This window comes from Panthera tigris, chromosome B4 (assembly GCF_018350195.1).
Source record: "Panthera tigris isolate Pti1 chromosome B4, P.tigris_Pti1_mat1.1, whole genome shotgun sequence".
Taxonomy (NCBI): Eukaryota; Metazoa; Chordata; class Mammalia; order Carnivora; family Felidae; genus Panthera; species Panthera tigris.
Window position 1 is genome coordinate 75,202,799 of NC_056666.1, and position 27,645 is coordinate 75,230,443.

The 27,645-nt window shown below is 56.2% G+C and overlaps 1 protein-coding gene across 1 annotated transcript in view; it reads right to left on the minus strand.

Annotated features, from left to right (window-relative positions):
* KMT2D (lysine methyltransferase 2D) overlaps positions 1-27,645 on the minus strand; it is a 40,289-nt gene that overhangs the window by 11,123 nt on the left and 1,521 nt on the right. Inside the window, 42 exon segments of the mRNA XM_042992205.1 lie at positions 109-2,964; positions 3,065-3,297; positions 3,403-3,469; positions 3,575-3,659; positions 3,807-3,930; positions 5,547-7,438; positions 7,654-7,790; positions 7,871-8,053; positions 8,158-9,969; positions 10,093-10,143; positions 10,350-10,423; positions 10,522-10,763; positions 10,997-11,081; positions 11,187-11,324; positions 11,530-11,640; positions 11,818-11,883; positions 12,084-12,231; positions 12,315-12,445; positions 12,675-12,779; positions 12,867-12,986; positions 13,219-13,440; positions 14,088-14,135; positions 14,239-14,348; positions 14,441-14,605; positions 14,784-14,965; positions 15,728-15,832; positions 16,470-16,580; positions 16,930-17,043; positions 17,523-18,631; positions 18,721-18,955; positions 19,066-19,745; positions 19,748-20,329; positions 20,332-20,364; positions 20,503-20,648; positions 20,858-21,015; positions 21,155-21,269; positions 21,369-21,534; positions 21,836-21,998; positions 22,170-22,279; positions 22,405-22,628; positions 22,803-22,929; positions 23,420-23,505. Of these exon segments, the coding sequence (XP_042848139.1) occupies positions 109-2,964; positions 3,065-3,297; positions 3,403-3,469; positions 3,575-3,659; positions 3,807-3,930; positions 5,547-7,438; positions 7,654-7,790; positions 7,871-8,053; positions 8,158-9,969; positions 10,093-10,143; positions 10,350-10,423; positions 10,522-10,763; positions 10,997-11,081; positions 11,187-11,324; positions 11,530-11,640; positions 11,818-11,883; positions 12,084-12,231; positions 12,315-12,445; positions 12,675-12,779; positions 12,867-12,986; positions 13,219-13,440; positions 14,088-14,135; positions 14,239-14,348; positions 14,441-14,605; positions 14,784-14,965; positions 15,728-15,832; positions 16,470-16,580; positions 16,930-17,043; positions 17,523-18,631; positions 18,721-18,955; positions 19,066-19,745; positions 19,748-20,329; positions 20,332-20,364; positions 20,503-20,648; positions 20,858-21,015; positions 21,155-21,269; positions 21,369-21,534; positions 21,836-21,998; positions 22,170-22,279; positions 22,405-22,628; positions 22,803-22,929; positions 23,420-23,468 (13,614 nt within the window). The 5' untranslated portion in view covers positions 23,469-23,505.

Genomic DNA, 27,645 nt, shown 5'->3' on the forward strand with positions numbered 1-27,645 from the left:
GCTGCTGTCTTCCTCAGAGCCCTCGCCTCCTGTTTGAACCAGACATGCTCACGCTGCCCTAGGTTGCAGCCCCAATTCTATCTGCTCCAATCCATCTAAAGTACTCACCTCCTTGTTGCTGGGGGTACCCTGTAGTTTCTGCTCCAGCCCAGCCAGCTTGCTGTCAATGTGCCCGTTGATCTCAGCTCGCAGCCCCTCGGGCCCCCGCCCAGTGCTGAGTTGCACATTCTTTGCCCGTAGAAGCTTCTGCAAGAGCAGATGCCCGGCCTCTGAGCGGGGGCCTGCCAGCAGGAGGTGGTTGCTGGTACCTGGTGCCCCTATTGGCTCCCCGTTGGCCTCCCTCTTCACCGCCTGGGCTCCCAGGGCACATGGCTCTTCCCGAGGCTCCTGCTTGATGCTGAGATGGGGTGGCTCAGGCACTGCCTGCCCATTCACCTGCTCCAGATGAATGCTCTGCTCTGGCTTCTGGGCTTCCACTAGGTTGTCTGGGGGGTCCCAAGGTCCCAGCCCCTTGCCAAAGAAGGTATCTGCAAGCTGGGCAGTAGCAGGTGAGACCCTCCCAGGAGGCAGCTCCAAGGATGGGCCCTGGGGTTTTGGAGTCCCTGGCTGGGTGGGGGCGAGCTGGGCCTCAGAGGGGAGCTGGGATGGGACCAGGGGGCTGGCTCCTGGGGGCTGTGAGGAAGGTCTCTTTGGCTCTTGGGGGCTGGATGGTGGAGGTGTGGGATGGACAGGGCCAACGACTGGTCCTGTGGATAAGGCTCCTTGTGGGGTGGGGAGCCGGGGTGGGCCCTGAGGTCGAAGCCCTGCCCCTAGCTCCTGGAGGGGGCCAGTCTGGGATCCAGGGAAGCCCCCAAGTTGAGGCTGGCGGCCTAGGAGGCCCTGGAGGGGAGAGGGCTGGGCCCCAGGCTCCTGGTAGGGTGGGGCATGGCGCACTGACTGACTCTGCTGCAGCTGCCGCTGCATGAGGAGCGCCTGTAGCTGCTGCTGCTGCTGTGGACTCAAGTGCCGCAGCTGGGGGTTTTTGGCCAGGACTCCTTGGAGCTGTGCTCGAAGCTGACCCACCGTAGGCATGACGCCAGCCCCGGGCAGGCCCTGCCCAGCCTGGGGGACAGGTCCTGATTTGGCAGGCTGTGGCCCTGCATTATTCTGCACTGGCCGCTCTAGTCCAAGGGGCTGTTGGGAACCCAGAAGGTTCTGGGTCATGGTCCCAGGCTGCTCCCCTAAAGGAACAGAGGATTGGGCCAGCAGGTGGGGCATAGATGAGGCCTCAGAAGATGATCCACTGCCTGCTTGCCCATGGCTTCCCACACCTCCTGTGTGGAGCAAGTTAACTTGCTGCTGCTGTTGCCCTGGGACCCTCAGAGGTGGCTGCAGCTGCACAGGGTTGGGCTGAGGCTGGGCCTGGGGCTGGACAAGCAGGAGCTGTGAGTCCCCGGAGAGCGAAGGCTTTACCTCCCCAGGTTCAGTCGCCACTGACTCAGGTATAGTCCCTATTGCTAACGGCCCTCCCTGATGTGTGGAGGGCCCCTCAGTGGCCTCTGGAGGAAGAGCTGTCTCTACAATGCTTTGTTCCTTGCCCGTCAAGAGGACAGTTGGGCCCAGGGTTCCGGGGTTAGAAAAGTGTTGCACAGGCTTGGCTGGTATGCCAGGGCCAAGGGTCACCTGCTGCTGCTGCTGTTGCTGCTGCTGCTGCTGTTGCTGCTGCTGCTGCTGCTGCTGTTGCTGCTGCTGCTGCTGCTGGGGAGACAATAAAGTTCGACTCTGGTTCAAGAGGCCCATCTGCTGCTGTTGCTGCTGCTGCTGCTGCTGCTGCTGCTGCTGCTGCAATTGTTGTTGCTGTTGCTGCTGCTGCTGTAGCTGCTGCTGCTGTAGTTGCTGTTGTTGTAGTTGTTGCTGCTGCTGCAGCTGCTGCTGTTGTAGCTGCTGTTGCTGCTGCTGTTGTTGCTGCTGTAGCTGCTGCTGCTGCTGTTGTTGCTGCTGTAGCTGCTGCTGCTGAAGCTGCTGCTGCTGTAAGGAAGCCATGGGCTGAGCACTCAGTTTGGGCTGCCCGCTGTGTGGCATCAGGCCCTGCTGAAGATGGGAAAGGCCTGCCATGGATCCCTGCTGTTGGTGCTGTTGCTGCTGCTGCTGCTGCTGGGCTGTGACCAGCCGGTGTCCCATAAGGCCCTGACCCTGCTGTGCCAGCTGGGGGGAACTCAGCACCCGGGACTGGGTAAGAAGTACCTGTCTGTGAGGACCCTGGGGCCCCAAAGCTCCAGGGTGCTGCTGCTGCTGCTGCTGCTGTAACACTGCCACCTGGGCAGGGCCCAGCATGCCCTGGGGCCCCTGGGGTGGTTGCGGGGACAGCTGCTGGACCAAGAGGCCTTGATGGCTACTGGGAGGCAGAAGCCCCGGGGGCTTGGGACCCAGAGCCTGGTTTGCCTGTACCCCCAAGCTCTGCTGCTGTTGCTGCTGGATTGCCACCTGTCCTAGGAGGTGCTGCTGCTGTTGCTGCTGCTGCTGCTGCTGCTGCAATTTCTGGGCTAGTTGCATGCGTTGCTGCTGGAGCTGTAGCTGCCTCTCCTGTAAAAGTCTCGAATCAGGTCCTAGGCCTCGAAGAGCAAGGTTGCCAGGGAAAAAGCCCCCTGAGGGGCCAGCCAAGGCCCCAGTCCCACCAGAATGTTGCTGTTGCTGCTGCTGGGCCAGGGAGGTGTTGAGGAAAGGGCCACCAGGCTGTCCAGGGAGAGCCATGCCCCCTGGGGGCAGGCGAAGACCTGCAGCTTGCCCACCCGGAGGCCCCTGTGGTGGCTGCAGCCCATGGCCAGGGATCAGCTGACCGGGGAGCTTGGTGAGTAGCCGGGGACTCTGGGAAGGGCTGAGGGCCAGCACAGCTGAGTGTTGCTGTTGCTGCTGTTGCTGCTGTTGCTGCTGCTTATTCCGATATTCTGCCATGAGGTTGGTGTGCTCCTTCTGCTGCTTCCGGACCTAACACAGGAGGGTTGGGAGGTGAGCCTGGGGCCTGCCCACCGGAGCCATCCCTGTTCCCCGGGCTCCTGGTTTCTAGGCTGAAGTCTGCTTTCCCTACCTGATCCAGCTGTTTCTGGATCTTGCTCTGCTGCTCTGTAACCAGCTTGAGCTTCTCAGCATCAGCTTCTGGGAACTCACGGCCAGCCTTCTTGGCAGTGCGCTGTTTGGCACACAGAGCCTTCCGGGACTTGCGATGCACACCGATCTGCTCCTCTAGCACCTTCAGCTGCATCTGTAGGAGCTGCTGGGTATGAAACAGCCATTCCTCATACTGCCGCTGGTCAGCCTCATCTGGGAAAGGAAACAGGGTGTCAGGATCTGCAAAAGAGTGATCCCAATCCCTCTTCTTCCACACACCCCACTCCCTTGCACACTCCTCCCCATCCCCCTACTCACTGATCACTCCCTGGGCAAAGGTGGGTGGATTGGGACGAGGCTGGGAAGGGTCACCAGCACTCCGCTCCTGTGATGAGAGAGACTGCTAAAGGGTCATTGTTCCATACTAGGCCCTAAAAAGGGTGGCCTGATTGTATAGGACACAAGTGCCTACTCCCAACTGATCACTTACCTGGCCACTCCCAGCTGCCACGTGGTTCTGCAGATCACTGCCGGGCCCCCCTGAGAGCCTCTGGGCTAGCAGAGATACTTGCTGCCTGGAGTCCACCAAAGCAAAGGGGATGCACAGGTGATGGGGAAAGTTGAAAGGCAAAGAGGTGGGACAAGTAGGGAAGGGGACCAGGAAGGAAAGGGAAAAGACTGGGAAAGGAAAGAGCCAACCACCCCCACCTCCCACGTCTTACCTGTTCATACCAGGTGCCACTCCAATGCTGCCCTGAGCCATCACTTTCTTGATGCCTTTCAAAGCCACCATCTTGGCCTTTGCAATGGGATCAATGATATCTTCTGCTGCAAATTTGTCCAGATCTGGAGAGGGGAGAGCCAAGTCAGCTGGACATTGGATTCAATACTCCACTTTGCATCTGCCGTTCCTTCCAACACCTTGACCTCCACCAAACCAAGTAGAACAATGGCATGGCAAGAAAGTGTTAGAAAGACTAGGAGCCAGGGAGCCTGGCTGACTAAGCTTTATTATTCACAAGCTAGTGGCCCTGTTTTTACTCACACAGTGCCAAAGGGTACTCAGTAAACATTTGCTGAGCTAATGTATCAACGTCATTTGACTTCTCTGAGCCTTAGTTTCCTCCTCTATTTGACAGATCTTGTGATTCCCTACTCTGCTGACCTCACAGAACTACCATGAGGATCAAATGTAACAAAGACTGTGAGTACACCTTATGACCTAGAAAGCATTCTTCAACAGAAGTACTCTTAGGGCAACTAGTGCAGCCCAAGAACCCTAGATGTGGGCACTGTGCCAAAGTCCTAGATGCCAGTGCTGCTCTGGGCACCACATGCATCACCTACAGCCCATTTCTTGCCTATTCAGGATGCTGGGTTAAAAAGGAGAAATAAGCAACCACCCAAAACTTACATCTTCCTAAAATCCTGCACATTTTATATTTCTCCACTGCTCTCACAACTTCACTCTCCACTTTTTAAAGGACTAACCTGGGGTGCCTGGGTGGCTCAGTCAGTTGAGCGTCCAACTTCGGCTCGGGTTATGATCTCACGGTTCGTGAGCTTAGGCCCCACATCGGGCTCTGTGTTGACAGCTCAGAGCCTGGAGCCTGCTTTGGATTCTGTGTCTCCCTCCCTCTCTCTCTGCCCCTCCCCCACACGTGCTCTGTCTCTCTCTGCCTCTCAAAAATAAAGAGAATTAAAAAAAAATTTTTTTAAAGGACTACCCAAACTCCCTTTCCTCCTATTTTAAGGCCACAAAATAGTCAAGAGGACCAGAGGAGCAGGATTCAAACTCTAGCTGTTAGCCGTATGATCTTGGCAAGTTACTCGCCCTCCATGCCTACTTCCCTAACTGAAGACCCTGGCAGTACCTATTTAATGAGTTTGTTGTGATTCAATTAGACGACGATGGTAAAGTCCTTGGCACACGGCTTAACAAATGTTATCCCAATAAACAGTATTGAATTTGAGATCTTCCTCAATCTGGCCCCCCTTCTCACGTCTCCAAAATTAGGGTAGTACCCACTTACCTTCCTCCACATGGAGTCCACTCTGGCCTAGCCACCTCAATATGGTCTCCAAACGCACTCACCTGCTTCCCCCCACAACATTTCCCACTCAAGGGCCTGTGCCCGCCTGGACTGCTGTTTCCTGCACTACTTCTCTCCAGCTCCCGATCTTCTGGTCTCGCACAGCTACAAAGCCCTTGCCAACCAGGCTTCATGCATTCATTCCATTTGTTCAAGTATCTAACTGCCTGCTCTATGCCAGGCACCATTCCTCTGTTGGCAAAAGCTACAATGCTTCTGCCTGCACTGCTAGTATGGTGTTTAGCCCATGCTCTTTGTGTCCCACCTCCCTCAGCTGGGGATTATCTTAGGTCTCTAGCTCCAGTGTCCATTTGGTGGTAGCAGTGATCACCCCTGAGTAACTAAGCCAGTGCCCCTGGCTCAAGTTACCTGTATCAGGGAAGAAGCTGTTAGCCAGCTGCTGCTGCATGGCCAGCTGCTGAGGTTTCATACACATGGAAGGTGGCATGGTACCCATGGGCTTCTGTGCCAGCACTGGCTGTGGGCTCTGCTGGGGCACCAAGCCTGCCTGCCCCCCGTGCTGCCCACTTAGCATATGTCCTTGACTGGACACCATGGCCATGGATGGGGCCAGGCGCTGCTGGAGGGCATGTGCTGGTGGCTGGGTGGGCATCAGTGGTTGGGCCAAGCCTGGCTGTCGGGAACCCCCAAGTCCTAGGGCAAGCTGCTGTTGGGGCCCAGCCAAACTGGGAGAAGAGCCTTCATGTGTCAAAGACATGGCCTGGGCAGGGCCTGGTGTGGCCAGCAGGGAATGCTGCTGCTGCTGCTGCTGCTGTTGTTGCTGCTGTTGCTGGGCAGGCTGCAGCTGTGCCGAAAGCTGCTGCTTCTTCTGCAGCTCCTTCTTCTCATGCTCCAACAGGTCTTCGATGAGCAAGGGTAACTCACTGGCTACCAGCGAGCTCTCCATCTTGTCCAGCTCATCCCCTGATGCTGCATGTCCACCGGGCAAGGTCAGGGCCCCACTCTCCAGCTCAAACTTTTCCAGCAGGGAGGACCCTCCTGGGCCACTCAGCGGGCTGGGTGTCAGCAGGTGAGCTGGTGGTCCTCCTGTGGCCCCAAAGGGGCCCTTCTCAGTTGTGTGCCCACTGCCGGAAAAGGGTCCTGTGCCCATCCGGGTGTCCCGGGTGCCCATCACACTCTGTCCTGGTTTCAGCCCCAGACCTAGGGAAGTGGTGGCAGGTGCTGGCTCTACCTTGGGGGTGGTAATGGCGAACTGGCAAGGGGAAGGGTGGCGCCCACCTTCCTCTACCTTGGGCTTCACCTCAGGGAGCACCGATGCCAGACGGGCCTCAGAGACATCAGCAGCAGGCAGAGGGCGCTCATCAGGGCCCATGGGTCCTGGCTCCACCCCCCGCAGCAGGGCCTCCCGCTCAGCCTTTTCATTGGCCGACTCTACCAGCCTCAGGTGCTCATTGAAGATGTCCTTCTTGTCCCCAGTATCCAGCTCAGGGTCAGTATAGGCCAGCAGATCAAACTCATCCCCATTGAGCAGGTCATCCAGGTGAGGGTCATTGGTCTCCAGGTTTTCCAAGGTGCCCAGCTCATCATCTCCCTTGGCCACATCCACACCCAGGCCCAGGTGAGCAAGCTCCTCATCATCCTCTAGGGCCTTGTGGGCATCAAAGTCATCATCCAGCTCAGGATCCTCACAGGGTAACTTCCCAGCTTCCAGGGCCAGAGGAGGAGGGCGGCCAAGCTCAGTGCTTGAGGTGGGCCGGCTGACCAGCTCCAAGCCAGTGGGCAGGGAGGGACCTTTGGTGTGGGGCACTGGATGGAGACTACTGTTCAATTCAGGGGCCGGAGGTGCTGCGGGTTTCTGTGGGGGAAGGCCTGATACTGCCAGGCCTCGAAGCCCTTCAGGAGCCATTCGGTGGGAGTCCTCACTTACTGGGTAAAAACGGGGTCTCTGAGGGGGGCCCTGCCCAGGAAACGGAGCCCCCCCAGGTCCTAGTCCTTTCTGTACATTGTGCCGCAACTCAATGAACTGGGCAGGACCAGCTGGACCAGGCACTGGCTCTCCAGGGCCAGGGAGGCGGGCGGGAATTCCTGCCAAGGGGGAAGCTAGGGTTTGGCGGCCAAGTTCAGGCCCAGGAGTTGATGGAAAGCGAGTAGACATGGCAAGGCGCATGGAGGTTGCTGTTGCCTGCTGTTGTTGCTGCTGCTGCTGCCACAGTTGTTGCTGCTGCTGCTGCTGCTGTAAGGGCAGGGACCCAGGATAGGGTGCTCGCTGATAGAAGGCTTGGGAGCCTCCCACCAGTTGCCTGGAAGAATATGCGGTAGTCAGTAAGATGAAATCAGGATCAAGTGCTAGAACATGGGCTTAGGGCATTAAGGAAGGATGGAGTTGACACAGTAAGAGGGAATGAGGAAGAAGAGTAAGTGATACTAGACAAGGGTCAGACACAGGAAAACCTGGGGCAACACACAACAGTGGTGAGATCTCCTCCCTTGCTTTACCCTTTGCTTTGGAGCTTACCGGCTGCTCACATCCATAGAGGAAGGGGTGGCTGGTGGAGGTGGCCGGGAGAGTCGGTCATCGCTGGGGAAAGCCCCTGGCCCCATGATGGGGCCACCCAATTTGCTTGGGGGCAGCCCCACAAGGCTACTCTTGTCCTGGGAGAGATGGAGGTGGATGAAGGAGGGGTTACCTTCAGTATCCTGGACCCGCCACCCCTTGCCACCACTCTATCTACCTGGGTCCCAGCAAAGGGAGTCTGGCCTCGATTCAGCTGCTCAAAGGCAGGGCTGCTGGGCTCGGCACCCCAGCTGCCCGGGGGCCCCACTGCTCCTGCAGCTGCCGCAGCTGTTTCCTTCTCTTGCCGCAGGGTGTTGCGCTGGATCTGCTGCCGAATCAGGAGCTCCCGTAGTCGCTGGCGCTGTGCAGAGAACAGAGAAGTGGGGTAAGTCCATTCTACTCCAATCACAGAGCTGGCACAAGAAAAGCAAAGATATGGGGGTTCACTCCAGGATGTCCACTCACCTGCCGCTGCTTCTCCAGTTCTGTCTGGCTGAGGCTGGACATGCCTGGGTCCTGGGTACCTGGAAGTTCAGGTGCCGCCAAAGAGCTACCCAATCCAGCCCCTGGGTCTTCTCGCTTATCGACTGGAGAGGTGATGCCTGCCCGCTGCGAGGCTCCATGCGACAGGTAGGGGAGGGATCCATCCGGTGCAGGTGGTGGTAGGACTGATGGGGGGCGTAGCGGGGACAGCCCAAAGCCCTCTCCTGTGGACCCACTGCTGGATCCCAGGGGGCTGCCTGATGGGTGGAAGTTCCCTGTGGCTACTGCGTAGTTTGTGCTTTGAGGCTTGCCCAAAGTAGGGCCAGGCCCAAAATGGCTGTTGATCCCATGGGGTGGAGGGAGACCAGGCTGAGGGACAGGGGGCTTTAGGGAAGGCTCCCCTACCGCCTGAGGGAAAGTGAAACGCATGGGAGAGGGGGTGCCCACAAATGCACCCGTCCCAGGGGACCGGGCAAAATTGGGGGGCTGCCCACTTGGGACCTTAGCATGGAGCTCACCTGCCGGTCCCGAGGGCAGGGCTGCTGGGAAGCCCCCAGCCCCCAGTGGAGTGTGGGCTAGAGGCCCAGCCTTGAAGGCAACTTCAGGGGGCTGGGGTCGGGGTGGCTTATGCAAGGGGGCAAATGGGTCACGGGACTGAGGACGTGAGGGTGGACGGGAATAAGGGTCAGGGGACTGGAAGCGAGGGGTAACAGGGGATGGACAAAAAGCCTCGGCAGACAAAGGACGGGGTGTTAATGGGGACTGCGAGCTGGACTGGGACTGGGGACTGGCAGGTACTCGGGAGAAAGGGTCTGAGGGCAATGAGCGAGGGGGCAGGGCACAGCAGCTTTCAGGGGGTGGGGGTTGGGGCCGAGGGGTCAACGGGGGCTGGGCATAGGGGTCAGGATAGGGGCCAGGGCGAAAGATGTCCGAGTGGCTGGGAGAAGAAGGGGCCAAAGCCTGGGCAGGGGGTGGCTCCTGGGGCCTTAGGCCCAAGCCCGGGCTCTGGGGCTCTACCTGAGATGCCCGAGGGGTCAGGGGGGCTTTAAAGACATCAGGTGCCTTTAACTCCAGGTTGCCCAGGTGGGGGCCTGAGGAAGGTGAGTCAACAAAGCCTAGGTTTGGGGGCCCATAGCTAGGAGAGGATGCCCCAAGCTCTTCCTTCTTCACCTCTAGGGCCTTCCGAGACTCCCCAAAAGGCGGGGGTGACAGCAGGGGCTCGGCAGCCTTGCCTCCCCCTATCCCTGGGCTCTCAGGCACAGCCAGGTTGTCCAGTGAGGGGCAGCGGGGTTTGAGAAAGGGATCGGGTGTGGAGGGCTGGTGCCGGGGGGTGCCGGGTGGGGTAGTGTGGAATTCCCCTGGCTGGCCAGTCCCAGGACGGGATGAGGCGCTCAGCGTCAGGGGCTGCGCAGGGGCCCCAGTTGGACTAGGATAGGGAGGATAAGTAGGTGGTGCTGTGGGGAAGCGGGGCTCCAGAGCGTAGGCGGGGGCCAGTCCAAAGGGGTCCTGCGAAGGCACTTGGGCGGGCACCTGGGGTGGGAGCTTGAGGAAGAGCTCACCGGGCGAGTCGGGGCCGGGCACTGTGCCCGCCGGCGGCTTCAGGAACCCGTCCGCAGAGGTAGACAAGCCGGCGGGGGTAGTGGGGCTGCCAATGAAAATGGTGGGGGCAGCAGCGGGGGGCGGACTGCCCAGTGCCCCTGGCTGGGGGGGAATGCGAAGATGTAGGGCCGGTCGGTCAGTCTTACGGGCCATGTCGCCCACCTTGGTCTGCTTGTTGATCTGGCTCTCAGCCTGCTATAGGGGGAGACCAGGCACAGAGCAGTCAGGCTGCTGTGGCAAGCCCTATGTCCCCCACACCCTCGAGAGGCCCCCAGCTATAGGATCTGGATGGCGCGAACCAGCCTGGCCCCCACTCACCTTTTGCACCTTGTTGATGCGGTGAGCTGCCCGGTTATCTTTGGCCTTTTGCTGAGGGATACAGGACACAGCCTTAGGCCTAGGGCTCAGTTTCATGCCCAGCCCCCATCCCTCACGTCACTCACTCCCTACCCAGAAGCTGATCCCTTCTGGCCCAGTTGCTTTGGGAGTGGGTAATGGAAAGAACTGAGGTGAATTTCCCAAAAACACCCTCGAGCCCCAGTTCCCACCCTGACCTAGGCTCTCTTCCGGCTCACCAGGTAGGGGGCTTTGTCAGTAGCTGGAACTTTTCTCCAGAGTTTCATGATTTGTTTGCAACGGCTAGACCAGTCTGGAGGGCAGAGGTATTTCGTTAGAGGAAACTTGGCAGGTGACCCCTGTGCCCACCACATTCCCAGGTTGTTTCCCTTGCCTCCGTTCCATGGGTACCTGGGTAATCTTGCTTGAGATTGGGAAAGTTAATGTTGGCATAGAGCACAGGTGAGATGGTGGAGAGCTGGCCCAACTCCTCATCCTTCTCCCAACGCTGAAGGCTCCGCTGGTTATAGGAGAGCCCGTCGCCCTCTCCCTCCGTGGTGGGGGTGGTGGGGGTGGAGGGCGTGGTGCCCCCTGAGCCTGTCCAGGGGCTGTCTGGCTCACCGGGTTCCGGGCTAAAGAAGCCCCCGCGCTCCCTGGGGCGCAGGGGCAGAGAGTCACGGAGGGCAAGGAAGCCAAGCCCCACCCCAGACAAACTGCCTAGAGTTCCCAGGCCACTGCCCTGCCCCCATAAGGAAGGCCACTAACAAAGGAGCAGAGACAAGTGTTTCTACAGCAGCACCCCGGAGTCCAAGGTCCCCTCCCTTGGCGTGGCCCCAGTGGAAGGGACAGCAGGGACTGTCCACAGAGGTTAAGCATAGATACCAACCTAGAATCCAGGAATGGGGACTGGCAGAGGCCCGGGTAGGAGTCCATTGGGCTGCTGGAGGGGAGATTGCCCAAAGGGAGTCCACCTACAAGAGGCACAGGATCAGAGAACGAGAGCAAGAGGCCCATTCTGGGGGTGAGCTTGGTCAAATCTGGACACCCAGGCTTGATGCCACTGCCATCCGTATCACCTTGAAGAAAGGGCCTCTGCAGCGGTGTACGGCTGCCGTCCGAGCCAGGGGTTCCACAACCCAGGTGCTGCTCTCGTTCAGAACCCAGAACATCCTTGAAGAGCTGCTGCAGGTCTTTAGATTCCATCTTGGGCAGTTCTGTGGGGGATTGATGAAGGATGCCGCTAAGGAAGACTGGGGATTTGACGGGACACTGCAGGGCCACAAATGGCCATGGCCAGGGAAGGTGCCCAGGACTCCCCACCAAAGAAGCTAGCTGTACAGATGGCAGTCCCACAGGTAGGACCTTCTCCTTCTCCCACAGAGGACCCTTACACACGACAAGGGTGGGCCACAGCCTCACCTTCAGTGGGAATCCTATCTAAGTCAGAGCTAAGCATCCCTTCACCCGGAGTGCCAGGCTTCTCGGGGTCACTGGGCACTGGGGATGCCTTTATGCCTCCATCCTCAGGTCCTGCAATTGCCAAGAGAAACCCGTCAACCAAGGACAGTGCAGAGGCACCACACTAGCCACCCTGGACCCCAGAGGGCACGAAACAGTTTCCAGCCGCCAACCAGATGGTGCTCAGGGGCAAAACATGTTGACAGAAGCAAAACCAAGAGAAGACACAGTCCTCTCAGCAGCCCTCACCTGGTGTATCTGCTTTGCCCTCCAGGCCACGGGATTCTTCATCTGCAACATCTGGAGCATCATCTCCTATGAGCAACAGTCCCCACTCTAGTCAGAGATGCCCTACACTTGATGCCCAGAATGGGCCCCCAGCTCCACAGGCCAGGGCCTTGGCCCACCCTCAATTGTGGGAGGCCAGCCTGTCCCCCACCAAATCCCTTCACCAGCCTCTAAGCACAGAGGGGAAGTTGGATCCTTTCAGACCACCTCACCCCCACATAACTGACCTTTCTGTGACGTGGGGAGCTCCTTCCTATCTGAGCCACTATCCCCCTTGGCTTTTGGGGCTCCTAGTCCAAAACTGGGCCGGCCCACCCCAACGGCAAAAAGGGCCTTCCGGCTCAGGTCCAGCAGCTCCTTCCCAAAGAAGGCTTCCTGCAGGAGGAGTAAGAGAAATAGGCCTCTTCATGCTCCGCAGGGCAGACGCACCGTCACCCTGCAGAGAGCCAAAGACCCACCTGCAGATAAGCAGGAAACATGTCTTCCAGTTTGCTCTTCTTGCGCCCACGCCGCTGCTGCTTCTTCTTCTCATCCCCATCAGCTAAGCTCTGGTCCACGGGGCCCTCTGCAGGTAGGTCTGCAGGCATCACTGGGGACAGAAGGGGAGGGGTCAGCCCCTCTCAGGGGACACTGGGCGTGCTGCTCCCAACTCACTCAAGGGATACTTTCTGCCCACTCTCTCCCCAGCACCAATTGGGCCCACCACCCTCATGGCCCTATGAGTGAGCCCTCACCTCCCAGGCCTCCCTGGCAGTGCCCCATAGGTCCTGGAATCCCCACCTTCTCCCAGGCCCCACTGGAGCCCTCACCCGTCTCACCCTCGTCGGGCTGCCCATCCCCACTCAACACCTCCGCCTGTGCAGCAGGCCCCTTTTTCACACGTGTGTGGGATTTCCGCTGTCGCACCATGAAACCACCAATGCCTAGGAAGAGGGAGAGTGAGACTGAGAAGCTGCCAGGGACCTGGTGAACTGTCCCTCACCACCCACCTCCCCATTCCAGGGCCTCACCAGGCCGATAGGGTTTGCGTTTGCGTTTCTTGCTTTCCTCGGTCTCCTCTCTGCCAGGCTCTACATCAGGACTGATAGGCCCCTCCAGTTTCATTTCGCATTCCATGTGCTCCACGCCACCTGTGTACGGAGACAAGAGAGAGAGGGAGGAAGATCAGAAGCACGCGCCCTTTTAAGCTCGTCATCCTGCTATCCGAGAACAGAGAGCCCAGTGCTTTGCCACAGAGCCATCTGGACAAGCCCAACCGTGGTTTGAGGGGGACTGGGAGTGGCACTGCTGCCCCACCCAACGCCCCACTCTCACGGGAGTGCTCCCACTACTTGGGCACTCCCTGAGATTCCCCAGCCTGACCTTCACCCTTGAGCAGCTCGTCAGCATCCAGGTCCCCATCCTTCTTGTCATCAGGGCCAAGGGCATCTGAGGGCTCAGAACCCTCTAGCCCTGCCTCCCCTGGGAGGCCAAGCCGTCCTCGCCGCTGGCGCCGCTTGTGCAGGGGTGACATGGTCAGGTTACGCAGCACGGCCATGCCAGTTTCTGTCAGCCACACACCCTCAAAGCGAAAGTATTGAGGCTCTGCACAAAGGAGAAGAGCACGTAGCCCCTGGATGGAGGCCCCAGAGAAACCAGAACTCCAAGTTTCAGCCTAAGTCCCCAGCTGGGACAAAAGCAGCAAAAGATGGACCGAGGTGAACGCTGGGGAGGGAGGGCTGGAGGGGACAGGCCACGAGTAGGTGCTAGCTGAGGCCTGAGTTCTCCATCAGTGACCCAGAGGGGTTCACAGAGACCGCTACTACAGAAGCCTGACTTTGCTCAGGACTCACACTAGTTCACTCAAAGAATTCTCTAGCTACCCAGGCCTAAGAAGGCCCCTACTTGCCAATGCCAGCGTACAGTGCCCACATCATGATGGAGGAGGAGAGGCCCCTTCACTGAGGCCCCCTTCAGTGAGAAGAAAAATCTTTGTTCTGTGCTCTCTGGAGATGAGATTCTGCAAAGGCCACATTGCCTAGTGGAATGAACTCTGCCTGGGAAAATGGAGGCCTTGGTTCTCGTTATAACTTTATCACTAACCTACTGGGGGTGACCTTGAGCAGGCCACTCAACCTCTGAGGATCCTAGTTTCCTCCTTTGAAAATGAGGAGATGAAGTTGGGTTGGAGCTGGACTAGACAGCGTCTAAGGTCTCTTCCAGACTTGGCATTCGGGATTTCTGTGACTCACCTGGCTCTTTCACCTTCATAGGCACCAACTCTGGAGGAGCAACAGGCGCTATGGAAGAGATGGGCAAACCAAGGCAGCTTGAGGCCCTGTCCCAAAGTAAGACAGCCCTGCCCTGACCCCTGCTCCCCTCTCCCCAGCACCTGGTACTCACCAGCAGGCTTTACCACATAAGGCTGGCAGGAGACACAGTCAAAGCCCTCGTCGGCCGCCTGTTCCACGTCATCCTCTGTGAAGAGGCTCTCGCAGCCAGCATGCATCCACCTGGAAGAAGGGAAACAGGAAGAAATAAACCCAGACAGTGCAAGGCTAAGAACAGGGAAGAGGAGACCCATATAAGGGGAGGACACCCTCACCGTTCACAGTGGCGGCACTGGATTAGGAGGTCCTCTTCCACATATGGGGCATGACAGATAGGGCAGGTCACCAGGCTAGCGCAGGGCCCGCAGTGTGTGTAACTATTCTGCCATTCACAGTGGAAGCCAGGGGAGGCAGCCCCACACTGCATACAAGACACACACCTGGTGGGGGCAGAAAGACAGACCCTCAGTACCTAGCCTCCCCAAGGTATCCAGAGACGTCTTCATTGAGAAGCAAGCACCCAGCCCAGCCTTCTAAACCCAGCCTCTGTCACGTCAGCAACATCACATCCCTCCAACATCTCCTGCCCAGGCCGCTCAAGATCCCAGGTCTCCCTACCATTTGCACTTCCAGCCACCCTTGGGCACGGTGAGCAGTGGCGGGTCCAGGCAGTATGTGTGGTAGCTAATGTCACAGTCATCACAGAGCAGGAGGCGTGAGGGGTCCGAGGCCTGGCCGCACACCTCACACACGATGCACTCCACACAACGCCAGCCCTTTAGCAGCATCACCTTGGTGATCTGGGGCAGAAGATGGCAATTCTTCAGGGTGTGACGTACAGGAGAGGGAAGACTTCTTAGGGGAGGGTGGGACTTACGTGGGTAGGGCTGGAGGACCTCAGTGCTCAGGCCAGACCTCCATCTGAACACAGGAAGGCTACGCAGAGCACCTCCATCCCCAAAAGTAGTGACTCTAAACTTAGGCTCCCAGGGATCTCTGCTGATCAGAGAATGGCCTCACCCAGCCACTACCTCATTACAATCTTTTGCTAGCCAAGTCCCCAAAAGACTGTGGGTAGAATTAGGTTGTACCTCCCCCAACATTTCTTGAACGTTTAGAACCTGCTATCGCTACAAATTAGTGAATGTCAGCAGTGAGTTCTAAATCAGCATTAATGAAAACCCCAAAACAAGTGACCACACTTGGGTCAAAAACACTGCCTTCTCTTTGCAGACTTGTGCTTATGATTTTGGTTTTATATTTTATCTCCAGGCCATGTAAAGTTTTCACAACTCAGACGATGGATTAAATTATACCAATCATGATCTACGACAAAGAAACTTAATAAAGACCACCATGATTTCCAAAGTACTTTGCCCCAAGATGAGTTTGTAACCACTAGTGACTGACAAGTAACTTCCATGACCAATGGCCATTTTAAGCAAACAATATCAATTATACTCAAATTAAAATTTTTTAAATAGTGTGACTAGAACGGGGGCCTAATGTAAGAAATAACTGACCCCATTTCCCAGTCCAGGCCTCTTGGGCCTTGAACTCACCTTGCTGTTGACACAATAAGGGTGATAGCACTGAGAACACTGGGAACAGGCAAGGAGGTGGCCCTCTGCTCCCCGTCCAAAGCTGCCACATACCACGCACATGTCCTAGAGAAACACAGAGAAACCCGAATGTCCAACCTGGCCTCTTCAATCCCACTCAGTCCCAGCAACCAACTACAACACTAATCTGAAAGGGGGGAGTCAAGGAACCAAAAACCCACCCCCCATTGTCAGGACACTTAGCTATCACGGGCCTGTTCCTTCCTATCATGCCTTGCTCATCTGACCAGGGAATCTGAATTGGTACATCCTGACATGGGTAAAAGGAAGGAGAAGTGAAAGGAAGGTAAGAAGGATAAAGACTAGTCAGGATGAGAGAGTAACATATCTGACAAAATTCTATCAGCTTTGAGATGATTCAGGTGGGAACATACATTAAATTCCCCAGGCTATAAGCTTCAATAGGGCAGAGATCATTTTTGCCTTTTTTACGGCTATACCCCTTGCTCCTAGCTCACTGCCCAGCCCAGAGGAGACACTAAAGAGAAATTTGATGGATGGACAAACAAACAAACAACATGATCCTGATTCACTGTGTTTTCACATTAGCTGGGTATCCCCAGAAGCAGGTCCTCAGTTTGGTCTTCCCCATTTACCCTCCCACCAAAATATGCCCAGCCAACATTGGGTCTGCCAGGTCTCAGTGCTGAGGATGGAACTATACCACAGGCAAGTACAGTACCTGCATTAGGACAAACTTGTCTGTGTTGGAGAAGAGAACCACAGTATTTTGCATGGTGTCGTCATCGTCGTCTTCTTCCTCTTTGCTGGGAGAGCTATCGATATCAGCAACCTTACAGGCAGAGAGTTGTGGCAAGTGAGGCAGCTAAATCTGCCCCCACTAAGCCGCTTTCCTCTTTGGTGCTGGGGGGAAGGAGGCGTGAACCCCTGGCTAAGATGAAGGCCAGGAGCCAGGACTAAGAAGCAGAAGAACACCCCAGCTCCCAAACTTGGCCTCAGCCCAACAGCAGAGATTTCAGAGAAGCCTGGGGCCAGGTGGACAGAAGCACAGACATAGCTGGACAGGCCCTAGGCTAGCAAGCAGGTAGGTGGGCGTGCAGGGGACTGGCAGGATTTAAAGGGTGTTTAATCTTGAAAGGGCCAGCTGAAGCATGTTTGGGAAATGGGAAGCCTCTCCTTACTACCAGAGTCTCAATGGAAGAAGTAGTTGATTTTAGCCGGGCCCGTCCTCTCCCGCGTCCTCCATGTGCTCCTCCACGTGGCCGGCGTCTTCCTGGGAAACTACTGCTGCGACCCTAAGTGAGGGAAGAGGACGATTACAACAGCAAGTAAGGAGTTTGTAATCCTGTAGTGTACTGGGTCTACAGGCTCAGGGGGGAAGGGAAGGATGAACGGACAGAGCATGACAGGTGATAAGGCCCAGGAGTCCTACTCAGGGCAGGGGAAAAGCCAAGCTCTCCGTGACAGGTAGATAGCTCCGGCTCAAACCATGCCCCCATCCCAAGGAGAAAGTGACCAACACGGCACAATGAGAAAAACACTGGCTAGAGAGACCTGACTTTCTAGTCCTCATTCTCCTACTGGGTAACTACGAACCCGGGCACTTCACTTCCCTCTCTATGTATCAGTATTTCCCTTAACAGAGAAGATCAACAAAGGATCCCTGAAGAGTCTAGGATTCAGTAAACCAGGTAGAAAGCTATCCGTGGCATAGGATCACACATCTGACACTGACATCACATTGACCACAACCAGTGGCTGGATGGCCTCTCACCTGTTTGATGCGGGAACGAGCTGGGGAGCTACGCCGCCTCCCCTTGTCCCCCTCAGCTTTGCCTCCGCCAATAGCTGTCCCAGCATCACACAGTAGCGAGTCGTCAGTCTCTGGCAGCGAGTCAGTACAGAGTCGCAGGGAGCCCTCATCTCGGGCTGGACTAACGTCTGTAGATACCCCCAGCTCCATGGACAAGGAGCCGCCCCCTTCGGGGTCGGGAGAGCCTAGCAGGGGCTCGGAGCCAGGAAAACTGGCACTGGCATCACCCTGGCTCAGATTGGAGATCTCATTAACGATGTCGGATTTGATGAGAGTGGGTGGGGTAGGGGCCACTGGTGCACGTGGCTCCTCTTGCTCTTCACAGGGTGAACTCTGCCCTGCCTGCTTGCATTCTGGGCCATAGACCTCCATAGGGGTCACAGGGGCCAGCTCCTCGGGGTCCAGGAGCACAGGGGAACCCTTAAGTTCACTAGCCAAACTGCCAGGGGTCTGTCCAGCCTCTGGCTGTGAACCAGGAGTGTCAGTCCCATCCAGAGGGGCTGTATCTTCCCCCAGACCGGAGAAGTCATCCAGAGCTGGGGCAGGACTAGGTGCAGGGCAGGAAAGGTTACCCATGGGGGAGGGGAGAGGACTAGTAGGGCTGGGTTCCAAGGCTGGGCACTCAGGTTCTGGGACTTTCTCAGTCTCCATCTCATGTGGCTCAGCCTCATCTGAGACCTCCACTGCCTTCTCCATGGGACTCAGTGGGGAGGGAATGGACAGTGGCAGAGCAGGAGGAGAGCACTGGGAAGGAGGGGAGTTTTGGGGAGGCAGGGAATGCTGCAGGAGTGGAGAACACTGAGGGGGAAGGGGTTCCATCAGGATGGGAGAAGCTGGTCCCATTGGGGAGCCTGGAGATGGGGGAAGGATCATAGGAGGTACAGGCTCAGGGTCAGTGCAGTTAGCTTCTGGTGGAGGGCTGATGGGTGTCTCTAGGATGGGGGCAGCCAATGGCGACTCAGGATCACTGTCCCCTTTGGCACCAAAGGGGTATTCTAACTCCCCCAAAGGAGACAGGGCCGGCGGGGCCACAGCTGTAATAATAGGTGAGAGTGGAGGAGGAAGAGGATCTGGAAATAGAAAAAGGGAGGCTCTTAGATTAGATGCACCATAAAGAATTAAGACTGTCCCAGACAAAGGGGGACTAACATCCCCTTACCTGGTGGCATCAGCTGAGGTGACAAGGATGGCTCCCCGGATGGGGACAACGGCAACTCCTCAGGTAGAGGGGACAGAGGTGGTTCCCCAGGCTCAGACAGGGCCGGCTCTCCAAGCAAGGGGGATAAAGGTGGCTCCCCAGGTGGGAGGAACAAGGGCAATTCCTCAGGTGCAGGGCATAGGCCTGGCTCCTCAGGGGGCTCTTCAGGTCGAGGGGACAGGCGCGGTTCCTCAGGCTGGGGGACAAGCGCAACTCCTCAGGCCGGGGGGACAGGGGCGGCTCCTCAGGCTGGGGGGACAGGCGCGGCTCCTCAGGCCCGGGGGACAGGCGTAGCTCCTCAGGCACGGGGGACAGCTGCGGCTCCTCAGGCAGGGGGGACAGGCATGGCTCCTCAGGCTGGGGGGACAGGCGTGGCTCCTCAGGCCGGGGGGACAGGCGTGGCTCCTCAGGCCGGGGGGACAGACAGGGCTCCTCAGGCCGGGAAGACAGACACAGCTCCTCAGGGGCAGGGGACAGGCATGGCTTCTCAGGCCGGGGGGACAGATGTGGCTCCTCAAGCGGAGGGGATAAATGCAGCTTCTCAGGCGCAGGGGACAGGCGCGGTTCCTCAAGTGCGGGGGACAGGCGCGGCTCCTCAAGCCGGGGGGACAGACAGGGCTCCTCAGGCCGAGGGGACAGGCGCGGCTCCTCAGGCCGAGGGGACAGGCGCGGCTCCTCAGGCCGAGGGGACAGGCACAGCTCCTCAGGTCGGGGGCAGAGTCGTGGCTCCTCAGGCAGTGGCAACAAGGATGACTCCTCTAGCGGTAGGGTCATGAGCAGCTCCTCCGGGGGCGGAGAAGCAGGTGAGTCTTCGGGTGGTGGGGAAGCGGGTGAGTCCTCAGGCGGTGGGAATAGGCGTGAAGCCTCAGGTGGAGGAGACGTGGGAGACTCCTCGGGTGGTGGGGACAGGGGAGATTCCTCAGGCGGTGGGGACAGGCGTGACACCTCAGGCAGGGGGGACAGGCATGATACCTCAGGCGGGGGGACATAGGCGAGTCTTCAGGTGGTGGGGACATGGGCGAGTCCTCAGGTGGTGGGGACAGACGTGATGCCTCTGGTGGTGGGGAGAGAGGAGACTCCTCTGGTGGAGGGGATAGGGGTGATTCTTCAAATGGTGGGAACAGACGAGATGCCTCAGGTGGTGGAGACATGGGTGATTCTTCAGGTGGAGGGGACATAGGTGACTCCTCAGGTGGTGGAGACAGGCGAGATGCTTCAGGAGGTGGGGAAGTAGGCAACTCCTCAGGTGGGGGGGACAGGGGAGACTCTTCAAATGGTGGGGACAGGGGTGATGCTTCAGGCGGTGGAGACAGGGGTGTCTCGAGTGGGGGAGATGGGGGGGACTCCTCTGGTGGAGAGAACGGTGACTCCTCCAGTGGAGAAAAGGGTGATGACTCAGGTGGAGGAGACAGAGGAGACTCCTCAGGCGGTGGAGAGAGGGGTGATTCCTCAGGTGGTGGGGACAGGCGCGATGCCTCAGGCGGCGGGGATGTGGGCGATTCCTCAGGTGGTGGGGACAGGGGCGACTCCTCAGGTGGGGGCAGCAGTGGCATCTCCTCATTTAGGGGGCCTCCAACTGGGGCTCAAGTTGGGCCCCTGCTCTCCCTGCAGACATAACACACTATGCTCCCACCTAGCCCAGCTCTACTCCATCAAAAGTACAGGGTTTAAGGCAAAGCAGAAACTGTCCCTTGTCACAGAACAGACAGGAATTATTTTCAGGAACCCTCAAACCCTACTCACCTAGTGGTTTGGCTTCACATTGCAGGGGCCCCGGTTCCTTGGGTTGCATAGAGGTCACGTGCCCACCCTTTGGCTGCCCTTGGCATGCAACGTACAGAGCTTCGGGCTCATCAGTGGGGGTATCACCAGGCTCTGGGGGTGAGAACCTGCAGAGGGTACAGGGGAGCAGACACCAGGGCTCTCATCAGCTATCAGCTCCTAGACAGCGTGCTGAGGTGAGGCACGAATGCTACGGATCGTACCGCCCACCTTGGGGCTCCCCTCTTAAAGTCGACTTGCTTTAACACGGCCCCTGCCAGTCTCAATACCTCCAAACTGCGTAACTTACCAATCTCCTTCAGTCCATGTTACTTACCTGCTACAGACAGGGGGATGCTGCTCAGCCACAGAACTGACAGGCTGTCCTCCTTGGGCTTTGTGACAGCGGTGACAGAGCGAGTAATTCTCAAACCACTCAGAGTTGGGATTCAGCTCTGCTGAGCCTGCCCCACAGGCCCGGCATACCCGGCATGCCTAGAGGAAGTAAGCAGGCAAAACAGGCACTGGTCAGAGAGCAGACTGGAGGAGAGCACAGGACTCATCACAATGGGGAAATGAGATGTGATAGGTGGTAGAATTAGGGAGAGTAAGGCAGAATCAGAGGGATAATCACCTTGCACTTCCAAGAGTGAGCAGGCAGTTCCTCCATTGGTGGTTTTAGGCAGAAGGTGTGGTATCCTTTGTCACACGTCTCACAGACCAACATCTTAGAGTCATTCCCAGGTTTCCTGCAGGCACATAGGGCACATAACAGATCCTTCCTGCCCTCATTTTCAACCCTAACCTGTGCTTCACCTAAGGCTTCTCTCTTGCCCTCCTATTCTTACCTGCAGGCTTGGCACACTTTGCATTCAGGGCACTGCCAGCCAGCACGTTTGCGGGCAGTCAGAGCAGTGTCCAGGCAGGCCCCGTGATAGTGATGCCCACAGCTGGTACAGAAGAACAGGTCACACAATTCCCCTGGTCCCTCACATACTGCACAACGAGCCTCCTCTAGCGTGGGAAGAGACAAAGAAGATGGGTCAGCTATGGATTCCTTGCAGGACTCAGCACAGTGCTCTCTACGTAACAGGCATTCCACAGACACAGAACGAACAAACAACAAATAGTTACTGGGTATTTGCCCAATATACGGGAGACACTCTTCTAGGCGCTGCAGACACCGTGGTAAACAAGGAAAAGTCCCTGTGCTCACAAAGTTCACATCTATTTTAGTGGGGCATAAGTTCACACAAAAACCCCAGGCACACTTGGCCCCTTATTTGCCCTGTGTCCAGAGGGCAGGACTTCTTACCCAGATGTGCAGCCCCCTCACTGTGCTCCGGGCATAGCAGCTGCAGTGTTTTCATGGATAAGAAGGAACCGCTGGCAGTCGCACAGGGGAAGTGGTAAAGCCGTGGACATCCGGGTGAGCGGCAAGGGATGGAGGCACCGCGCCTGGTGCAGTGGGAACAGCGCTGCCAGGGTGAAGACAAAGTGTCAGTGCCAGCCGCTCTCCCCAAAGCAATAGGGCAGGCACTGGCTCTGCCTCTGTCTAACCACTGCCCTTCTCATTCTAGCCTCTCAGAAGCCCACCAGCCCTGCTCGCTCTACCCTGTGCCTATGCAATCCCTTGGCCCCAGCCCCACCTGTGAGATCCCTGAGAAGATGGCCTTGTCCACACCACATAGTTCTGGGCCCTCCTGCCCCCATACGCCTGCTGACCACGCAGCACACCAATGGTGAGCCCAGCAGGACCCTTTATAATGGAAAAGGATAAACAGAAAGGAAAGAGTTAGCAGAAAGGTAATGACTGGCTCAGGACCACCCAGTCCCTACCCCCTTTTCCTGCCCAAGTCAGCTACCCCACCTGTCCTCACTTACCGCCAGGTTCTCCTAGGTGGGCAGGTGTCAGGCCCTCAGGGAAACCAATCTGTGACAGGTCCTCACAGGGCAGCGCTGCCTCGTTGGGCCCTGGATTCCCCCCAGGGGACGCCACTGGGCACTGGGGCCAGTCAAATGGCAACTCAAAGCGCCGTAGCTCCCGCTGCCCATGTAGACTGGGCTCCCCGCAGTTACAGAGAGCACAACGCCGCACCGGACCCCCACTGTGGACACACAAGCGTTAGTACCATGCCGGACCGCTGCCCAAAGGCACCCCTAACATGATTTGGCATGCCTATGATTCCCAAACACTCATCTTCCTAAATCTTCCTCCTTGAAAGTCTAGACTCTCAAATCAAATCTTTGTGTGGCTTTACATCCTCATTTCCCCAAGTTACCTGCAGTCCTGGGGAGGCTCCTGAAGCCTAGAACCTCCAGAACTGGGCACAGAGACCTCCCCCACATGTGGGTTGGGAAGGTCTGGCTCAGTGGTGCCTGACTCCTCAGAGGCTGCAGGTCCATCAGCTGAATGAACAGAGAAGCAAGCATCAGCCATCATCTTCTATATAGTACTAGTCTAGGCAAACCATAAGAGACTCTTAAATGCACAGAACAAACTAGGGGTTGATGGAGGAGAGCTGGGGGGACAGGGATGGGCTAAATGGGTGATGGGCATTAAAGAGGGCGGTTGTTGGGATGAGCACTGGGTGTCATATGTAAATAATGAATCACTAATTTCTACTCCTGGAACTGATACTACAATGTATGTTAACTAACTTAAATTAAAAAAATAAATAAATAAGTAAAAATACTAGCCCACTGATCAGACCCATGAGATTAACCAAAACCCTTGGTGAATTACAGTGATGGCAATTTGACTTTTGCTCCAAAGAACAAAGTCCTTCAATTACCTATTAGACAGACTTACCTCCTGTCTTTGTGCCAGCGCCAGAAATCTAAGGTTGCCTGGGAAGGGTAGAAAGCTGCCAGCAAACCCAGAATTTGCCCTACTCACCTGCCGGTTCTGAATCTTTATCCTCACCAGGCGGCTTCTGGCTGTCCATCCCTCTCTCCGACTGGGCAGGGCCCTCTCGGGGAGACCTGTCAGAGCAGAAAGAAAGATCTACATGTCTAGTAAGTCTCCCCACTAAACACTTTCCCTAGCATCCTAGGAGGAAGGCAGCTATTGGTAACTACTTTACAGAAAGCAGGGCAAAGCCATACCTACAAACTCCTGTTCTAATGACAAGGAAAAACTTTCTCCCTAACCCTTACCCACTGCCTACTTCCTCCCCAGATAAACACATACCCTATTCTCCCACTCTGGATTCTCAGGAGGTCCTCTCCCCTTTCCTGCTTCCTACTTCCTGTGTCAGAGTTCCCAGGGCAGGAGCATCCAACTAGAAGCGCATCCAAGCTATGTCTAGTACTGCCCTTTGCTTCATGTCTGAGTTCTTGGTTTCTGCTGTGCCCTATTCCCTGGCCTTTTCCTTCAGATCTCAAGTCAGCTACCATCCCAGAGGTACATCAGTGCCAACCCAGGGGTAGCCATAACCCAAGAAGTCTGAATCCAGTCAAAATCCCTCTCCCAGAGACAGAGTCTGGGGTCTTACAGGGTATAGAATACATTACTAGGACTAAAGCCTAGCTATGGATGGATCTCCTCCACTTCCACCAGTTTCAAACAGGAGATCCCAAACACAAAAGAAGAAACTCCCCAATTTCTACCCACGGCCCATCCAAATCCAGCTCAGGCCCTCTCCCATCTCCCCTCCCCTGCTGTGACTGAGCTCAGGATCTCACCCAGCCTGAAGGCCTCAGGTCGTTGCCCTTAGCAACACTAACTGCCCTTCCTCCTCAGAGGTCCCTAGTAGTTAACAGAAGTGGGCCTTAAGAGTTACTGAGCATGTGTAGCTAGGCTTGAAGCTAGGCATGCTGGGAGTTGTAGTCTCAGGAAGCACACTGCCACTTAGAGGAGTTCTAAACCCGGGAGGACACAGCATAGCAGAGTAGCTTCCTTCCTCTTCGGTAAAGCAGGGTTTCCACACACACTATGGGGGTGGGGGGGTAACGGTCCCCTCTTCTAAGATACGCCTGACTATACCAGAGCCAAATGAAACAATCTAAAGTTACACCTAAGAAGGTTGAGACCCACCCGTTGAACATATTTTCCTAAACCTCAGAGAGAACTAAGCAGAGTACAGAAAAGAGAAAAGCAAAGTTGTAGAGGTGAGGAAGAAAAAAGTCATCTTATAGAAAAAGGGAGAGGGGCGCCTGGGTGGCTCAGTCGGTTAAGCGTCCAACTTCAGCTCAGGTCATGATCTCATGGTTTGTGGGTTTGAGCCCTGTGTTAGGCTCTGTGCTGACAGCTCGGGGCCTGGAGCCTGCTTTGGATTCTGTGTCCCTGGCTCTCTCTGCCCCTCCCCCACACTCTCACTCACACACTCTCTCTCTCTCTCTCAAAAATAAATAAACATTAAAAAAAATTAAAAAAAGAAAAAGGGAGAAAGAGATAGGTGCCAGCAGCTCTAAATGGGAGGGATAGGGGCTTAAGCAGAGAAAAGAAAGTATGTTCTTAAGGAAGCTGGGGGCATGGGAGGAGGGAATCCCTAAAACAGAACTCTAAATAAAAGTTTGAGAAATTTCTCTCTCCCACCTTTTCCACTCTTATTTAACCAGAGGGACCACACCAACCTTAGTAAGGATAAGCCTCTCTTCCCAAATCAACTACCCCAGTGGTCAGCCACTGGGATTGTGTGACTGGGGCAAATTAGATGGGGGAACCCTCAAAAGTGCCTAGGACTGATGAATCAATTACCTAAGAACCACAATATCAGTTCTCTTCCCCTGAGCTCACACTCCATTTTCAGAGACTAGCAATGCACCTTCTGTGACATATCACCGGAAAAGAAATTTTGTTTTACTTTTTTCCCTTCATACTCTCAGAATCTACCAGATTGGGAAAGTGAAGTATCACCTGATACCTGTTACCTCCATTCCCTGGTCATCTCTTTCCCAAACCTGCCACACAACCACACCTGAAAGGAAAGTCGGGTGGTCATCTGGCCGGCCCACAGAAAAGCTGGTCTGGAACTTCAAGGGGCTCTTAGAAGCCACTGTTGGGAAGTAGGGGTTGGAGGTCAGGGTACCAGCCAGCCCCCTCTTCCCAAGCAGTCGTTCAAGGCCCGACCACACCCAAAGACTTCAAAGTTTCCTAAATGTGTTCCTTACCACTACATACCCGCAAAGATCCTCTACCAGGTCTGCTCTCAAAAGTTGAGGCCAAAGGAGTCACAAACAGTAAGAAATAAAAAGCAACAGTGATAATACAGCGGGTGGGAGGAGGACTGCTTCACACAAGGCCAGAGGGACAAATTCCTCTGCCCTCCCCCGAGCGCAGCCCTCTCGAGCTGGTAAGGCTGGCACTGCTTGGGGAGATACAGAAACCACCTTCGTCAGCCTTGGAAGACAGAGTATCAACATCTTCCAAAGCCACAGCCTCATTCATGGGGACATGGAAGATAGACCAAGTAGCACACAGTAGAGTATCCTCCAAGCTGTGCCAAAAACAATCTAGGGGCACCTCCAAGAAGCTGGGGCTCCATTTCTCTCCCCCTGCAATCTAGCACCTGTGCCCCAATGCCAAGTCCCAGTTACCAGGCCCCTGAACACAGCTAAACAAATAAAGACCACAGGTTCCCCCATCCCATCATTCACAGCCAGAAATCACACACACACATACATATACACCAAGGGTTTTTCCCTGGATCTAAATTGGGTTAATACCTAGCCAGGCTTCCTCTGGGGAACGAGAGATCCCAAAGAAGTACAGATCTAGGAGGTAAAATTGTGCTGGCTTCCCTTAGCCCCAGGCCTAAGAGGCGCAAAACAGCAAAGAAGAAGACAGGGATTCATCTCAACCCACTCTCCTCCCTGACACCATCCCAGACCAATAGTGTTAACTCTATTTTCCCAGCCAAAGGGGAAATGGAAGCTTGGAGAGGTGAAAGGCTGAAGTAGGCCCTTGAGTGAACAGCTCTTCTGTAGGACTCAGGACTTCCTGGTTCCCAGCCTGAGAATCAAACCACACCTCTCCCCACCCCCATTTTGGGCCAGCCCTCCAGGAAGAATCCAAATGGCAACACTGGGCCCGTCGACCCTCCGGACGGTCTCTGGGTCATCCTGGGGTCAGCCACAGCTAACAAGGAGAGGTCCCTCCTAAGGAAGCTCTTTGGGGACAGACAACAGGAGGGACCCTTCAGAGGCAGCAGTGGCAGAGAGCATGGGTGACAGCTAGCCTCACTCTACCACCCCTGTAGCACCTCTCACCTCAGGGTTACCACCCAAAAATCTTTCAAGGGCAAAACCCCTATTTTCTCCAAGATCAGACTGGAAGAGATCTAACCTATGTATGTTGGAGAGGGTGGAGTGAGGGAGCAAAACACACCAGCCAAATCCCTGCTGGGCAGCATGACAGCTGTGAGAGGGGCTGTCCCAGCCCAGGGCTCAGAGGCATGAGGCTCATGCTGCACCTTCATGCACTCACATACACACCCCTTCTCCCCAACACCTCCTGCCAGGGTTGGAAACACAGGCTTTGGCTGAAACAGCTCTTGATCAGGTCATTTCTCCTCCAAAGAGGGACAGGCCACCCTATTCTGTAGGCTTAGGACAGGATGTGAGGACCAGTTAACATTCCCTAATTGAAAAGGGTTTGGAGAGGTCTGGGGAGGGGCCTATGGGATTGGCCAGGACTTATGGGCAACCAGCTCTCCACACTAGGCCCAGAGAAAGCGGGAGACAAAAGCCATTTTTTTGCAGCCCACATTCGCAGGGAGCAAATCTCAACGGCCTACTCTATAATCCCCTAGAGATTATGTCCATCCCCAGAGGAGGGGAGGCAAAGCAGGCTAAGACAGCACTAGGCCTTGCTGGGGTCACTTTGTCAGGCAGGGGCAGTTTAAAGTTGAACAGCAAGGCCAGAGCTGCCCCCAGCCCCGCCTCCTTCTTGCCCCAGCCACCCCCTTCATCACACTAGTTAATTTCCACACACTCTCCCTTTGCACAGTGAAATAAGGCCTGGTGAAATATCTAGGGTTCCTGGAGTCTCCCAGAGACTGCTCTGGGTGCCCGGATGGGCAAGAACAACCTTAAAGTCCAACCTGGCAGTAAGTCTGACCTGGCAGTGGCACTCTATCCTCCCTCCCAAAGTTGTTCTGTTCCCAAGGCCCACAAGGAACC